Raw genomic sequence first — 17,406 nt, forward strand, 5'->3', positions numbered from 1 at the left:
AGTGGGGCCAGGCCAGGACAGAGGAATGTGGCCTTGAGCTTTTGGGAAGCAGTGCACTGTGGGAACACAGGTTTATGGGCAAGGAATGGGAAGATGAGGTGAGATGTGTTTGCAGACCAATCCCATGCCTTTCCCTGTTCCTTTCTGCCCTGAGCCTGAAAAGCTAGACAGACAAAGTGTCATTCTTTCAGATCTGAAACAAAGTGTTGAGGCTTCCAAGGAGTTGTATTGTTGAGACAGAGTTAAGAGAGCCAGGCATGGTGGTGCATACCTGTAATTCAGGGACTCAGGAGGCTGAGACAGGAGGATCACAAGTTCAAGATTCTTTCTTTAAAAAAAAATGATTCATAGGTTGTGTAGCGTTGCCCTTTAACAGTAAGCACAGAGGGCTGGGAACTCACTAATCAGAGAGGCGGCATTAGTACCAACAGTGGGCTTGGTGGCACATGCCTGTAGTCCCAGCACTCGGGAGGCTGAGGCTGGAGGATGGCCATAAGTTTGAGGGCAACCTGGCTACTCATTGAGTTTAAGCCCCGCCCAAACTACATATCAAGATCTTGTCTCAACAAAATAAACAAAACTGACATTTGTTTAGTGCCTAGCAAGTACTTTTGTAGTTATTGATGCCAATTTTCATTCAGTCCTCATGATAATCCCGTGAGCTAGGACTATGATAATCCTCATTTTACGGAGAAGAAAGCAATGATGCTGTAAAACCCCCAGCTGTGCTGCAGCTTCTTTCCCTGCTCCTAAAATCTGGATCCCACTGGACACAGCTACAAGGTGACAGCCCTGTGAGCAGAACAGCAGAAAGGTCAGAAGGGCGCCATCTGGCGACCATCGCAATGGTTGCAAGTAGAGACTGGAATCTGGATGACGCTTTGAAGTTACTCAGCATTTAAAATAGGCTAGAAAAAAATTTTAAGGAACAAAATAGGCTAGAAAACTGGGGTATGCATGGCTCAGTGGCAGAACGAGTTTAAGGTGCATGAGGCCATAGGTTCAGTATGCTAAACCTTTCGCCAAAACTAAATAAGGCACACAAAAGGACAAGAACAACCATGAATTTAAGAACTTTACATGGATCCACTTGTTTATTTGCATACTATAAGTGCACAGTGGTCATTCAATGCTGTCCCCCACCCAGCTTGCCCTGGGGAATGCTTCTCCTGGCTTGTGCGGCTGTAAAGCCGTGATTAAAGTTAAGGCTTCATGAGATATGGAGATTATCCTAAATTATCAAGGGGCCCAGCACAATCACAGGAAGCCTTAATATGGAGAGGCTTCTCGAGTGTAATCGGTAAGAGATGTAACTGGTGCAGGTGGTGCACACCTGCAATCCCCGTAATCTGAGAAGCTGAGGCAGGAGGGCTGAAAATTCCAATCCACCTGGATGAATTAGTGACTCCTTAAGACCTGTCTCCAGAATTTTTAAAGAGCAGGGCAGGATAAGGCCGAGGTTCAGCGCCCGGGGGGGGGGGGGGGGGGCACGGGACCACACACCAAGAATGCAAGTGGTATAAAACATTCTCCCTCGGGCCTCCAGAAGGCCGGCCTCCCTGAGGCACTGTGGCTGAAAGCCAGGGAGACCAAGCGGATGTCCCACTAGACTGTAGAGGGGCCGGAAGCTGGGGTACACACTGCACATGGGGCTCCTGTCATGCAGCTCTGGCCATTCACTGCGCCTTGCCAAGGCAGGAGGTAGCTACGGTGAAGGCTGGAGAAAGAAGGGAGAGAGGCCGCCTTGGAGCGGCTTTTCGGGACTGAACTACTGGGCTAATGCTTGGCTCAGGACTGAACCTACCCGCCGAGCTAATCCTTGGCTCAGATCCAGGATGGCCAGGTCTGAACAGGATGGGAAGAGGTAAGGGGACACACACACACACACACACGGACAGGGAGGGAGGGGTGCAAGAGAGGGGTGCATGCGTACCGGGGTCTAAACCCTAATCACCACGCCACTGGCTTTGCCAGGTTGAGCTCCATGGACTGCTGACACCATGACAGCTCCTCCAACAGCCACACGAGGTCAAAAAAACACCACCCCACAGAGGAGCTGAGTCAGGCTGCCCATTGCAGGAGTCTCACCTCAGATCAGCCTGGAATCCTCCCCCAAACTCCAAAGCTTAAAACCCTCTATGCCAACGCCCTGCAGGGCCGTGAGCTCCTCCCACTGCCCCAACCCGCCCTGGAGAGTGGGTCCTGCCTCTCCTCTTCCAAATAAATCACCCTGCAGCCCTTGCTTGGATGTTCTGCTCGATTTTTGTTCAGGATCTAAAGAGCCTGGGCAGGACCTTTCACCTAGTAACTGGAGCTGGGTAGGTTGTGTAGGAGCCCACACACCCCTCCGGCCTCACCGGCCACGGGGCGATCATTCAGCCAAATCTCAGGGAAGAGGGGTCTCACATTGGCCCGATTTCTTTCATCTCACTGCTGACACAGGTGTGCTGCTGCTTCATGTAGCACGTTGCAGTCCACTGAGGACAGGTCAGTGACTCTGATGAAAACAAGTGCTTTCTTTATCATCCATAACAATAAGCAGACATGAAAGAGCGGTGAAATATTAGACACTGGATTTGCATAGCAGCTCTAAAGTTCCATTAACTTTGATTTTACTTTCAGGTTTGAGTGAGGGCTATATTTTAGGGGGTTTTGGCTTGGTTTGGTTTGATTTTGTGGTACTCGGGATGCTAGGCAGGTGCTCTATGCCGAGCTATACTCCCAGGCCTCACCAGACTTCAATCCTATGGAGGCACCATAATCACCAAATTCCTGATCTGTTGCTCATAGAGGACACACAAAGCCAGGGTCCTAGCTGCCTCTGGTCCCCTAACTGGAAGGTTTCCCAGTTCTCTGATTCTGTGTTCTTTTTGACTCAGTTGCAGCCTGGGTTCTGCAACTCTGGAGGTTGAACCCAGGGACTTTGGACTGAGCCTTCCTCCCATCTGTTGTACCCCAAAAATGAGACCCCGAGATGTTGTCCAAAAAACAGGGCAAGATGTCTTTTAACAGAAAAAGGAGTGCTTTATTTAAGCTGGCACCAGCAACACAGAGCAGTTTGCAAAGCTGTGTAACCAGGTTAAAATTTTGTCAGGCTTTTATAGGAGGAAACCACAAAGAAAAAGAGGGGAAGGGGACAAGAATGAGGAAGACCTTTGTTCCCTTTTTGCTTGAGGACAAAGTTTTAAGGGAAGTTTCACAGTGGGTGGTCAGCTGGTTCCTTCTTTACAGGAATTTACAGGTTTTGGTCAACTAATTCCAGGAATATCTGTCCTTCACAAAGGAGGACAAAGGTTGACACAGAGTACAGAGTTACCAGGGTAACATGCATACAGAACAGAATGGCACTGTTTTTGTTAGTGTACAACACTATCAAACTGTATTTTTTAAAGAATCTCACTAAGGCAACCAGGTGGGATTTGAACTTGCAATCCTCCTGCCTCAACCTCCTAGAGTGCTGAGATTACAGGCATACTTCCACCACCAGACCCAGTTTTACAGTTTTTGTTTCTGTTTGTATTGAAGTGGCCGTAATCTCGTGAGTCCACAAATTTCCCTACCTCTGCTCCCAAAGTAGATGCCATGGCAGCATTTTCCAGAGCAGCCTTGTGAATGGACCAATGGGTTTCCTGTTCCTCCTTCTGGGTGAATCCTGTTGTTAGCATGTAGTGGGGTGAATACTGGATCCTCTCCCTCAAAAAGAAAATTCAAGTGGCCCTGCAAACCTCAAATGTGGCCTTTTGGCGATAGGTTTTGCAGATCAAATCAGCAAAGATGAGGTCATGCTGGATTGGCAAGGCCCCAAGCCCAGTGATTAGTGCCCTTCTGAGAGGAGACAGGACACAGACACACAGTGAGGCAGTGTCGACACAGAGGGGAACACTGGAGTTTGCTGTTCCCCGATCTCCTTCCCTTTTCTAAATGATTGCCCTGGTTCCTACTATCTACCTTTTATATTGCTATTTATTTATGCTGTGGATCTCTCACATAAGAGAAATCACATGATTTAAGCTTGTGTGTCTGATTTATTTCTCTTAACATTGTGGTATCAAGGCACATCCATTTCCTACAGATGACTCAAGTCTATCCTTATTTACGGCAGGGTAGTGCTCTGTGGTGTGTAAATACCACATTTCTTTATCCTTTCACCTGCTGATGATCGCGCAGGCTGTTTCCAGACTCAGCTGTTATGAGTTATGTTGTTATAAACAAGGGTGTGCATGGATCTTTGTAATATGATGTCCAACTCTTTCAGGAAGGTCCCCAGAAGGGGAAAAGCTGGGTCAAACAGAATGTCTACTTCCGTGCTTTTGAGGAGTCTCCATACTGATTGTACTGGCTTAAAGGTCCATCTCTCTCCCCTTTGGGGACCTGAGCACACAAATGCCATGAAGTGTGGCCACTACACAACAAGGGGGCACTGTCTGGCAGCAAGTCTCTACAATACAACTCTCAAGGATGGGCCCACAAGAGTTTCTGAAGTTTACAGAGAGCCCTTGTGAAGAGCATTCAAATATTTAGATAATGTTAACGGTATAATCCATCCCTATAAGAAGCTGCCATCATTATTATCTTGCTGAATAATTTCTCTCCTCTTCACCAACCTGGTCAGGAGATGCTTTTCTTTTCTTTTTTTGTTTTGGTTTTTTGTTTGTTTGTTTGTTTATACCGGGATCAAACTCACAACCACACGCTTGCAAGGCAGGCACTTATGCCGCTGATCCCTGGCCCTCAGGAGATGCTTTTAAAATCATGTCCTTGACCTGTGGCCATTTCACTGCATGGCACAGTCCCTGTAAAATAAACCCCACCAACAATTCTCCACCTGGGAAAAGGGGCCTCGCCTACCTCTCTCTTCCTGTTTTGTTTTTGTTTGGTTTTTGAGACAGGTCTTGCAATGTCATTCAGGCCCGCCCATTTCAGCAGATAAGAGTCAAGGGGCTCTCTGAGGAAGTGATGTATGGTGGAATGACTTTTCTCATGGACTCTAAGATGCTTTTCAAGCTCAGAGTTGTAAAAACCAGGTTTTAAACCAGACATGGTAGTGCATGCTTATAATCAGCTCTTAGGAGACTGAGGCAGGAAGATCATCATATATTCAAGGCCAGCCTGAACCACATAGTAAGATCCTATCTCAAAATAAATAAGTAACATGAAAACCAACCTTGAGCAGTGATGTGGGTCCCACTGACAGGGCCAAAAGCCTCTGGGCCCAAATCTCCCCCTCACCAGCCTGGGAGGGTTGCTGTGGATGCTCAGCCCAATAGGGTCGTGGCCCAGCCCAGCACAGGGTTGGCATGGAGTCCAGGCTTTCAGACCATTACATCCAGAAGGCCAAGGACCAGTTCCAGGGGACCTCTGTGGTGCTGTTTGCCCTTGGGATCCAGCCAGCCAGGCACTGAAACAAGAGCCAAAATAAATCTCTCCTCCTAGAAGGTGTGGGTGTTAGGTATTGCGTCCCAGCCACAAGGAAAGTGACAGGGACTGGGGAAACAGGAACCCGACCTTCATTTTGCTTCCAGAGAGACAGTGGATACCATTCCTGGCCCCAGCTATGCTGCCATCCATTCTTAGAGCTAATGAGCTTCCTGTTATCAGGGAGGCCATCAACAAACAGCTGTAAACAAGGACCATGTGTCTTCCTCTATAGCAGAGCACAGTGACCACTTGTGATGTAACCAGTGCCACCTTGGGACAGGGCTGCCCAAAGCACTTTTCTAATATGAGCTCATCCAACCCTTGCAGCAATCTCAAGAGCTCTCTCTAAGCCCATTTTACAAATGAGCAAACTGAGGCACTGGGAAGTTAGGGGCTTGACCAAGATCACACAGGAAGTGAGAAGCAGGGCAGGGAGCCCTCACCCCAAGGGTCTCTTCACATCTGAGGATGCCTGATACCTAAGGGGTACCTAACAGAGAGTCACAGGATGGACGCAGGTGTTGGAACAGCTATGGACAATAAGAGGAACCCCAAAGACACCAGGAAACCTTGGGTTGTTACCCTAATGGTTTAGGAGCCACAAAGGGATAATAACCCCTCTAAGTTGAAAGCAAAGCCCAAGGGTAAACTGGGTGTGGTAGATTGAAACAGAAATCAATATAGTCAGGAACAAATAGAGAAAAACAGATCACAAAACTAGAAGCTAGTTCCTTGAGAAAAAAGTGATTTATTTATTTACTTTTGTCTTTTTTGAGACAGGGTCTCACTATGCAGTTCAGGCTGGCTTCGTGCTCACTTTGTAGCCCAGGCTGGTCTTGAACTCGGAATGATCCTCCTGCCTCAGCCTGAGTGCTGGGATGACAGGCATGTGCCTCTGCACCAATCTTCTTGAGAAAAAAAATGTACAAGGAAAAGTTAAATCTTTAACCAAACAGAGCAAAGCGAAGGGAAAAAGGGGGAAAAAAGAAAACAAGAAAAGAAAAACTGAACATAGTGACATGTCTATATTTTCAGCTACTCTGGAGGCTGAGGCAGGAGGATCACTTGAGCCCAGGAGTTTGAGGCCAGCCTGAGCAGCGTAGTGATGGCCCATCTTAAAAACGGGATGAGGAGAGCCTTCTGTCAATGAAATCCAATTCACCCCGAAGGAAACTGAGAGCCCAAGTGATCCCACATCTTTAAGAAATGAAGAAGGAAAGACAGGAGCACACTTTCCTATCCTCTGTGGCTGACTGGATGGGGTGGGGTCACATTAGCAGAGGCTCTGGCAGTCTGGCCACTTGGGAAAAACTGAGTCATGATGAGATCACAATTGTCTCCAAACCTCAGTCACAGATCAAACACACCCGGATCCAAACCGCTGGGCTTCCAGCAAGGAAAGGTGGGCGGGGTCTAACTTCTGGCCACGCCCACAAGCCCGGCGCCTTGTCCTGGGCACTCAGATGGCTCCTGGCTCCTGGCTTGGTGCTGGCTCCATCCATGTGATGCGTCTCCATTCACGGCAGTGCCCTCTTGCACCCACAGATACGATTTTAGTATTAATAAAAACCTCTAAGCAGTCTGGCGCGCGGGAACCTCTCCTCCCACTTGCGGGCGCACGGGGAACCCCTGGCGTGCAGCGTCTCCGCCACCCCCCACCTGCTGGGTGTCCTAGCGGCGCGCCTTCCAGTTCCAGCGCTCTGGCGTCTCTGCCCGCATCAGGCCACAGCGAGCGCTGGCGCCTCGCACCTGACCGTGCGCTCGCGCCCAAGAAAGCTACTCAGCCCTCGCTCCTCACTCTTTGGGGTTCTCCCCAGATGGATGCTTCCGTCCAGCTGCCGGGGGTCGGGGCCCTTGCTGACTGTCCCTGGCCCCGCTGTAGCTCTGGAGCCAGCTCGGCTCTGCCAGGAGTTGGATCTAGACCGGCGCTGGGCGCAGGAGGCGGGCCCGGAGTCGGGGCGCCCGCGGAACCTCGGGAATACACAACCCCTCCCGGGGGCGGGACCGCACGGCCCTGGTTCCCTAGGAGTCAGAGCCCTGGCTCCCACAGTTCTTTCCGCACCGCTGCCTTGACGCTGGTCGGTCCCCCGCTACCCAGGCCGCGGTCCACGCGGTGCCCAGCGCTGCGCACCCAGCGATGTCGTCCTGCACCCGCGTGGCGTTGGTGACCGGGGCCAACAAGGGCATCGGCTTCGCCATCACCCGGGAGCTCTGCCGGCGGTTCCCAGGAGACGTGGTACTCACGGCGCGGGACCAGGCACGGGGCCGGGCGGCGGTGCAGCAGCTGCAGGCCGAGGGGCTGAGCCCGCGCTTCCACCAGCTGGACGTGGACGACCTGCAGAGCATCCGAGCTGTGCGCGACTTCCTGCGCAAGGAGTACGGGGGGCTCAACGTGCTGGTCAACAACGCGGGCATCGCCTTCGAGAGTAGGTGCAGGGAGCCGAGCCAGGGTGCGGATGTCCCTGAGGCCCTCCGAGGGGGCCCGGCTGTGAGCCGCAGGCGCCCGCTGCAGTGGCCGCGAGGGCAGGAGCAGCCCCGGAGACGCGCCTTGGGCCGGCCGCGCGGTTTCGATCTCGGTGGCCTGTGCGGGCCTGTGCGCTGCCCCGGCCCTCCCTAACTTTCAGCCTAGGCTGTTTGCAAGAACCCTGGCCTCCTGGGAGCGGGACCACGCCTTGCTAAGTCATCAGCTTTGTTTCATCCAAGAACCATTTTGCCTGCGATGGGTCTCTCCAAGATCGCCCTTGGCTTTGGCTTTCCGGGTGAATCAAGGACGCCTTCAAGATGCTAGGAGCGTTCTGCTCCGGACGGGAAATGCGTCGCTGAGACCCAGCTAGCGCGAGCTTGCACTAGGGAGCATTTTATACTTTGTTGCTTGAAGAGCTTTGATAGCTCTAGCATAAAAAAAGGAAGTGAGCGGTTCCTGCCTCCAGGAGGCCAATGTGTGTTGATAAACACCAGCCAGGTTTTAAGAAACAGCTCACTGGGGCTGGGGATTTAACTCAGTGGCATAAGCGTCTGCCTTGCAAGTGTGCAGTCATGAGTTCGATCCCTGGTACCGATAAAAACGAAAAAGGCCAAAAAAAAAAAGAAAGAAAGAAAAAGAAACAGCTCCTTTGGAGATCAAAATCGAGGCGATTTCTCATTCTAACAACTGCTCGATTTAGAAAGTTATTGTGCTTGCGTGAGCTGGGACTGGAAAGAAAGAAAGAAACAAGCCAGCTTCCTTACAAGCCAGTGGAGCAGACAAGCCAGGGACAAGACTGTGGGGGGAGCTGTTGTACAGAGGAGGTCTGGGCCCTTAGGGGAGCACAGACTTCCTCCCTCCGCACCTCCAGCTCAGCTATGGCCTATGAACAGCAGGAAGCCAGGAAAGGAAAGGTGACAATCCTGGGGCACCCTGCACCCTGGACAACAGATGCTGGAGGCTATGTGCTCCAGGAGTCCTGCCCCTCAAAGTGTGGACCCCAGGCCTGCAACCGGGCACGCCCTGTGCACGTTGCATTCTATCACAGTCCCCAGGTGCCACCTGTGCGTTCATGGCTGAGAAATGGTGGCCTCGCCAGGTGGCTGCAAGCCCAGTAGCTGCAGCCTCTCCCATGAGAAGCTGGCATGCAGCCAGAAAGCTGTGTTTCCACCGGCCCTGAAGTTGGTGAACACTGTCTACTGGTTTAATACTGTTTTAAAGTTTGTTTGCCAGGTCTGGTGGTAGGCACTTGTAATCTTAGGATTTGGGAGGCTGAGGCAAGAGGACAGCTATTAGTTGAAGGCCACCCAGGGCTACACAGTTAATTTAAAACCAGCCTGCATATATAGATAGACGCTGTCCAAAAAAAAATTAGTTTGTTTTGTTAATTAATTGTTAGTCCTTAAGATCCGGGGGTGAATTTCACAGGGGAAATGTGTGATTCTTTTTGTCTCTTCTTTTTGAAAGCGGAGGACCCAATGCCCTTTGACATTCAAGCTGAAATGACACTGAAGACAAACTTTTTTGCCACTAGAAATGTGTGCACTGAGTTACTGCCCATCGTGAAGCCACACGGTGAGTCTGGGGGTGACCAGCACCCTGTGCGGCTCGGGGAGAAGGATGGGGCTGTGTATGTGAATCCCAGAGCAAGACTTCTTCCCTGTTAAGGGAGAAAACCGAAAATGGCTTTGTTTTTTACCTCATGTCTGGAGCCTCACGTGAATTGTGGTTCTACCTCCAGACCGCGGGCCCCGAGGACAGGATGTGGGAGTCTGGGGAGGCCTTTGGCTCTCATTAGCCTTGGCGAGTGCTTCTCCAGTTCTCCAGGAATGGCCCCACCCAGCTCCTCGGAACCCCGATGGCATCCATGCTGGCAGAGACTTTGTCTACATTCTTCTCGGAAAATCTGAAAGAGGCATTTGGTTTGGTTTGATTTGGTTTGGTTTGGTTTGGTTTGGTTTGGTTGAGACAGGGTCTTGCTATGTTGCACAGGCTGGCCTTAAACTCACAGTGATCCTCTTGCCTCAGCCTCCCTTGTGCTGGTATTTGCCACCATGGCCATGACTGGGTGCTTCTTCTTTTTTTTTCCAGTACTGGAGATTGAACCCAGAATCTTTGCTCTGAGCTACATTCCCAGCCTTTTTCCACTTTGAGGCAGGGTCTTGCTTAATTGTCCAGGCTTACGCTTTCGGTCCTTCTGCTTCAGCCTCCCAGAGTGCTGGAATTACAGTATGCACCATCAAGAAATATGATGTTTTGATGTAACATTCTGAGTACAGAAACCTTTTCTTTTTTATTATTATTTTTTTATTTTTTATCAGTACCGGGGATTGAATTCATGACCACCTGCTTGCAAGGCAGGTGTTTATGCTGCTGAGCTAAATCCCCAGCCCCCAGAAACCTTTTCAAGCAAGAGTTTTTAAGTCTAAAAAGGTGTCTAGTAAGAGCCACCCTCATCTTCCCCACTGCTCATCCGGTCGGCTCTGGGCTCTGGCTCTATGGGGCAGAAGAGGTCCATGAGGGAGTCGTGAGTGCTGGGCGGAGGAGGCCTGTGGCCAGGTGCACAGAGCTCCTGAGTCCCAGGGCCAAGGGAACAGAGTTTGTACCTAAAAACTCAGCAAACAAATGCACACTTGTAAGCCTTTCTTTCTTTATACAGAAAGTGAGGTTTGGTGCAGTGTTTGCCACTTTGTTTATTTGTTCGAATTTTTTGTTTTGGAATGAGATTATGCTGTGTTGGCCTGGCGACTTCAAACTGACCTCCTGGGCCTGGGCAGTCCTTCTGCCTCAGCCTCCTGATTAGCTGAGACAACAGGTGTGTACTAACATGCCTGATGCTGTTTTCTTGTTTGTTTGTTTCTTCTTCATTCCCCACATGGGTGTCTGTCTAGATGAGAACAGAAACATTTCCTGTTCCCTTTTTGGCTATATAGTACTCTATTATAGAGATGCCTTTACCAGCTTATCAGGAACTTCTCTTCCTGATGAGTTTTATAATCATAGAGTTTGAGAGCCAGCAACACTCTAAGAGGCCGAGGCAGGAGCATCAAAAGCTTGAGCTCAGCCTGAACAACTTAGCAATTTAGGGAGGTCCTATCTCAAAAGGGAAGGGAGAGATACAGCTTTGTACAAAGGCCCTGGATTCAAAGCCCGGTGCCCCCCAAATATTTCATGAGAGCTGCACAATCCTGCCAAAGCCTTGCACTGCTAGAGCTCCATGTTACAGAGAGGGAATCGAGGCCCAAAGAGCAGCGCACGGCAGGTGGCGGCAGATTGGGAAACTCTCCCGGATTCTTTGTTCGATGCTCAAACAGATTCCAGTATCTAGAGACACAAGGACAACAAACTAAAACTCATGGGGTGCTCATGAGGGGCTTTAAGAAGACGGGATTTGGGGATCAACTCATTGTTCTTGGTCAGTTCCATAACCTAACCTCCAGACGGGAATCTCCAGTTTAACACACACACAGAATAACTGTGACTTTTGTCTTTGTGTATGTGTGTGTGCGCGCGCACGTGTGCATGTGCTGGAGATTGAACCCAGGACTTTCACACAGACCTACATCTCTAGACCTTTTTTTTTTTAGTTTTGAGGTTTTTTTAGTTTTGAGTCAGAGTCTCACTAAGTAGCTAAACTGGCCAGACTAATCTTGAATTTGAGATCTGTCTGCCTCAGCCAGGTTACAGGTGTGTGTCACCATGTGTAGTTATTTATTACTTTTTTTTTGTCTTTTTTATCGGTACCAGGGATCGAACTCACGACTGCCTGCTTGCAAGGCAGATGCTTATGCCACTGAGCTAAATCCCCAGCCCCTATTTATTACTTTTCAATAAATCTCATGTTTACCTAAGGGGCAAAATACTGAATATCATTAATTTTAATTTGTCTTTGTTTAGCTTTTTAAAATTTATTTATTTATTTACTGTCTTTTGAGATAGGGCTTCATTATACAGTTCAGGATGGCCTTGACATCACTTTGTAGTCCAGGCTGGCCTCAAACTCACAGTGACCCTCCTGTCTCAGCCTCCCCAGTATTGGGATTGCAGGCATGCAGACCACCTGCCTGGCTGTTTAGCTTTAAAACATTAAAGATCCAGGCATATTGGCATATGCTGATAATCTCAGCATTGTGGAAAATTAGGCAGGAGAATCACTGTGAGTTCGAGGCCAGTCTAAAGTATAAAGCAAGATCCTGTCTCAAAACAAAACACTTGAAAAAAAAAAAAAATTGGTTTGTTTGTGTGCTCAAGGCCTGCCACTAGAGGGAGCTACTTGCCCGCTCTTTCTATGAGGTTGAACCGGTAGGTCACCGACCCGGAAGAGGGGTGTGTTGGTGGGGTATCTGCCGCCCTGCTCAGCCTGAGTGGAATGCTCATTAAAACAAGCAAAAACTGTAGGAATATTATCGGGAAAAGCGAGGACATTTGAATAACGTGAGATAATCGTGTCGTCCAGGGATGACAGCACACCAGGTGACCACATGGGACTAGTCTTGTCCCCAAATGCAGTCCACCTGTGTCCCCTGCTTCCGCAGCTGCGGACTGATTACACCCGAGCCAGCGCCGCAGGCTGTTTTCCTGGCTGTTTACCAGCTGTTTACACAGCATTTACCTCGTGTTAAGTTTCATAAGCAACTTAGAGACAGGAGGGAGAAAGCGAATGCGGTGAACTGCTAGCCGGGGTGGGGGAGTTTAGACGGTGTTTATTGAACTCTTTTTGCGACTTCTCTCTAGTTTGCAAATTGGTCAAAAGTAAGAGCCAGGAAAGGAGTGCGAGTTTCTATGGAAAAGGAAAGGACAGACCTGCGGAAGGTCGCTGTTGGGGAGAGATAAGTGAGGTGTGGCTTCCCTGGACAGACCCAGCGAGCCAGGCTCTCTGCAAGTGGGATTGAGCCCTTGAGGGTGTTAAGAGCACGAGTGCGCCCCAAACCGTGTGCCTTTTCTGCAAAGGCATTCAGAAAATGAAGTCAAACCCGGGATCCTGTTGGATGCAGTCAGTGTTTCTGAAGAGCGTGAGAAAATAGCCCCACACACACTGGCGAGGTGAACAGTCAGATCATCTGAGTGCTTGTTCACTGTCAGCTAAGAGACTAGAAAATCGATCCAGTCCACGATGTGGGGAAGCAGCCAGCACTGCGGACCGACAAAGGTCATCCCCGTGTGACACCTGGTGCTGGATTAGCTCCCGGGGCCCTTGGGGGATGGAAGGAGCCCGGGTCCCCAGAAAGGTAGGAGCACAGCACCTGGAATGGATTTGGGGGTTTATAAACCCGCCTGGGGACGACTCCCCTTCAGACTGCGGTTTCCCCCAGGTACCCCTGGGGAGCTCAGCACCTCCCCAAACCTCAAATCCCACTCTTGCAGGTTTTATGCTTTCTAGTGTCACCTTTTGTTTTGCTTTTTGTTTTGGTCTTTTGAGACAGTGTCACTCTGCAGTTCAGGCTGGCCTTGAACTATGACTAAACTAATAGCTGTAGCCTAAACTAATCTCAAACTCAAAGCGACCCTCCTGCCTCAGCCTGCCGAGTGCTGGGATTACAGGCGTGCACCACCACACCTGGCTATTTTTTTTTATCAGCTATCAAGCTTACATCCTGACTCAGTTGTGTGTTTGGTACCAGGGTTGATCAAAATAGATGATGTATATTTAAATTTAAAATATATGTTATAGTAACTGGCACATTACCATTAATTCTCTTCAAAATTCTCTGCCTCACTGGAACACACTCATCCCAATATTCTTTCCACTTTCCGGAAGTCCTCTGTCATGAGGACCTTTATGAGGTTTGATCAAACACAGGGTAAATGCTGCCTCTGAGTGCCATGTGACGGAAAGCAGACCCATAAAAACATGTCCAGAGTCAAAATGACCATGAAAGAGAAATGTTTTGAATCCACTCACGACATAGAGTCAGCCAAGGTAGTGAAACAGAAAAATAAACCACACTGGGGACCCCCCAACAAGGGCTCAACCCTGAACCCCGCTCCTCAGATCAAGTGATATCCTTACCTGGTTCTGTCTTTAACCATAAGATACCACCACAGCTGCATCCTGCTGTGCTCCCCCTCCCTTGCATCACAGCCCCTGCTACCCCACTCTCTGTCACCCCTCTTTCCTCCCCCCTGTCCTCAGCTTGGCAGCCCCCTGGGGAGGCTGGCTCCCCAACCAGATGGGTAAAGTTGTAAACCATCACCTTTAAATAACTGCCTTTGTTTGACCTGCCCTTTCTCACCACAAACTCTATTTAACAACTTCTCTAACCCAGATCTGGGTTTTATACTTTGGGGTACTCAACTCCTCTGGGCCTGCTGGCATAATAAAGAGCTCCCCACATTGCTCCAAATTCAACTCACTGGTTTTCTGAGACCCCGCTAAACCTGACTTTGCTGTGAACTTTTGGTAAAATCTAAACCTGCTGCACCAACAGCACAAATAAAGATACTCAGGAAAGAGGACTTCCAGAGCTGCTTCAGAAAGGGCCACCGCAGTGGGATCAGTGTTGGAAATGAGGGAAAGAATTCTGAAGGGGATTGATGGCAAGGTGTCCTTTACTATATCAATTCTTTTTTAAAATTTATTTTAAATTTTTCACTGTACTTTTCCATCACATGTCACGTTCAGCCCAGGAATCCTCCACAACATGACCTGTCTCTCTCTCTGCTGTTTTAGGGAGAGTGGTGAACATCAGTAGTTCCCAGGGCTTCAGAGCTCTTGAGGACTGCGGCGAAGCCCTGCAGGAACGCTTCCGGTGTAACACGCTCACGGAGGGGGACTTGGTGGACCTCATGAAGAAGTTTGTGGAGGATGTGAAAAACGAGGTGCACGAGAGGGAAGGCTGGCCCGACTCAGCTTATGGGGTGTCCAAGTTGGGGGTCACAGTCTTGTCGAGAATCATAGCCCGGCAGCTAGATGAGAAGAGAAAGGCTGACAGGATTCTGCTGAATGCCTGCTGCCCCGGGGACACAGCCGGGGACCAGGGCTCCAGGAGCCTGGAGCAGGGGGTGGAGACCCCTGTCTATTTGGCCCTCCTCCCTCCAGATGCCACTGAGCCCCACGGCCAGTTCATCTGTGACAAAGTGGTGCAGAACTGGTGAACGTCTGCTGCAGGGCTGCATCCTTCTTCCATAGTCATGTTTACAACACACAACTGAAACAGTGATCTCGGAGCGGGACACTAGCACACTGTGTCTGAGCCCCCTCTGCATCCCTTCCTGGAGCTTGGTGCCTAACAAATGTCAGTGGGAGGAATAAATGCATTCTGACGCTGGAGTTGGACTCTCTTTCTGTGTGGAGAAAGCATGAACGCCCACCCAGGAAAAGACTGTTCAGTCCCAAGATCTGCAGCTGAATGGTTTTGCTGTGCCCCAGCTCAGAGGGAAAAGGACCCACGGGCATATCGAATTTTAGTGGCTTCTGACCACCTGACAGGCTCACTGAAACAAACTGCTAGCCCATCATGATGGCGCACGATTGGAATCCCAGCATTCTGGGAGGGTGAGGCAGGAAGATAGAAAGTTTGAGCCTAGTGTGGATGACTTGGCAATTTATCAAGATTCTGTCTCAAAAAAAAAAATTACAAATGGGTTGGGGCTGTAGCTAATTGTGAAAGCTCCAGTTTTAATCCCTGGAGTAAAGAAAGAAGATTGCTGCTTCCCACCCCAAGGTTTCTGATCCAGTAGGACCTGAAATTGGCATTTCTGACAAATTCTCAGGAAATACTGGTGCTGCCTGACCTGGGGCGGTACTGAAAAAGAACACAGGGTGTTTTGAGAGGTTTGATCTCTAACTCATGGTGATCCTGCTGCCTCAGCCTTTCAAGTGCTGATCTTAATTCTATTTTTATTGTTTCTGTCAGAAGACAAGAAAATTATAACATTAAAAATCTTCATAGGCTTTTATATGCAATTCTGGAATGGGGTGACTCTTTATTCTATCAAATGGCATGGGTGTTCTGAGGAGCCAAGCACAGGAGGTTAGATTCATAAGGAAACTGAAACAGATAAGAGCGGATTGGTTGTTTCAAAGTTAGTTTCTTGTAAAGGTTCAAGTAGATGGCTTGGCTAACTCCAGGTGGTTAGAGGTTTGGCTATTATTTCATTCCTGATTTCTGGGTTGATTAGACATAGCTTTGCTTTGACAATGAGGTTCATTAGTATGAGTGGCGCCATCTTGGTTTGGCCCACAGTGCAGAGGCTCAGCCCAAACCAATGGATCCCTGTAGCATTTAATTTAACCAGGGGAGCTTACCGGACTCAGGAGAGCTGGTTTTGTTGTTGCTGTCGGGACATGATTTCTTCTGTACTGGGTTTTTTTTTGTTTTTTTTTTTTTTTTTTGGTCTTTTTCATTTTTACCGGTACCAGGGATCGAACTCACGACCGCCTGCTTGCAAGGCAGGTGCTTATGCTGCTGAGCTAAATCCCCAGCCCTGTACTGGGTTTTTAATGGCTTTTGGGGTCTGCAGTTCTACCCAAGCCATTTGTCACCCCTTTCGTCTTCTGGGTACCTTGGCAATGCTGGCCATCTGGCTCCTGCCACGTCCACAGTGTCTGCTCCTGGACCTGTTCCACCCAGGACAATTCTTCACAGGACCCCTGAGCACCTTTATGTCTCCATGACAACAAGCCAGTCCACATTCTCAGCCTTCAAATGGGATTGCTTTGAGGACCAGGCCACCTGTGTTCCAGTTATATAGAGACTTGGGGACAAAAGGATTATCTTCATTTTATTTTCAATTTTTATTTTTATTAGCCCTGTCTGCAGTACAAAATGATTATGTTCATCATGAGGAGTTTCTCCATGTACATGACACACCTGAATCTCTCTCCCTCTTTTTTTGTTTTTGTACAGGGAATCAAACTCAAGACCTCACACATGCCAGGCAGGCACTGTGTCACTGAGGTACATCCCCGGCCCAACACATTAAATTCTTCTTCCTTCCCCTTTCCTTCTCTCCCTCCATCTCTTGGTCCCATTCCTTACTGCAAAATACCTATTTCTCTGCTTATTATCTATCTTTCATTTTGCTCTTTTATTTATACTTTGGGTTTCTCATACAAGAGAAACCATGCGATATTTAAACTTGTGTCTCTGGACGAGTTATTTCACCTAACATTATGGTCTTCAGGTGCCTCCATTTTTCTACAAATGACTCGAGTTTATCCTTCTTCATGACAGAATAGTAAGCCAAGGGTGTGTACGTGCCACATTTTTTTAACCAGTTCATCCACTGATGGACACTCAGGCTGCTTCCATAAGTTAGCTATTCAGAAGATTTTATGAAAGAGAAGAAATGTCCTTGAATGAGTTTGTCAGGGAGTTGGGACTTGAACAGGCACATACCTTACCAAACAGGACTACAGAAACGCAGCAGATGCACAATGGAAAGAATGCAATGGAGGGAAAATTGCTAATTAACCAGAGTCACTGAGTCTGTCAAAGCGGCTCACAGCACAGACTGAGCACCGGCAGCATGCTGGCGAGCACAGCACAGCTGCAGCCTGTCTCCCAACACAGCCTCTCGGA

General features: G+C 49.1%; 1 protein-coding gene and 1 long non-coding RNA gene across 4 annotated transcripts; one reads left to right on the forward strand and one right to left on the reverse strand.

Annotated features, from left to right (window-relative positions):
- Nucleotides 1-6,150: 6,150 nt before the first annotated feature.
- Nucleotides 6,151-7,210, reverse strand: LOC134470422 (uncharacterized). Its single transcript, XR_010039272.1, has 2 exons — nt 7,078-7,210; nt 6,151-6,950 (listed from the first exon to the last, which is right to left on the reverse strand). It is a non-coding gene; the product is annotated as an uncharacterized LOC134470422 (long non-coding RNA).
- Nucleotides 7,211-7,408: 198 nt separating this feature from the next.
- On the forward strand, nt 7,409-15,788 carry Cbr3 (carbonyl reductase 3). Of its 3 annotated transcripts, none has more exons than XM_063224474.1 (4): nt 7,409-7,844; nt 9,350-9,457; nt 9,624-9,797; nt 14,553-15,788. In XM_063224474.1, exons 1-4 carry the CDS (start codon nt 7,556-7,558, stop codon nt 14,975-14,977), a joined length of 996 nt encoding a protein of 331 aa, XP_063080544.1. In that variant the 5' UTR covers nt 7,409-7,555; the 3' UTR covers nt 14,978-15,788. The 3 variants fall into 3 exon arrangements, with proteins under 3 accessions (XP_063080544.1, XP_003464025.2, XP_063080545.1); XM_063224475.1 differs by lacking the exon at nt 7,409-7,844 and adding an exon at nt 8,071-8,796; XM_003463977.5 differs by lacking the exon at nt 9,624-9,797.
- Nucleotides 15,789-17,406: the final 1,618 nt, after the last annotated feature.

This window comes from Cavia porcellus, unplaced genomic scaffold, assembly GCF_034190915.1.
Source record: "Cavia porcellus strain 051 isolate PalLab524CR breed Dunkin Hartley unplaced genomic scaffold, mCavPor4.1 scaffold_15, whole genome shotgun sequence".
NCBI lineage: Eukaryota > Metazoa > Chordata > Mammalia > Rodentia > Caviidae > Cavia > Cavia porcellus.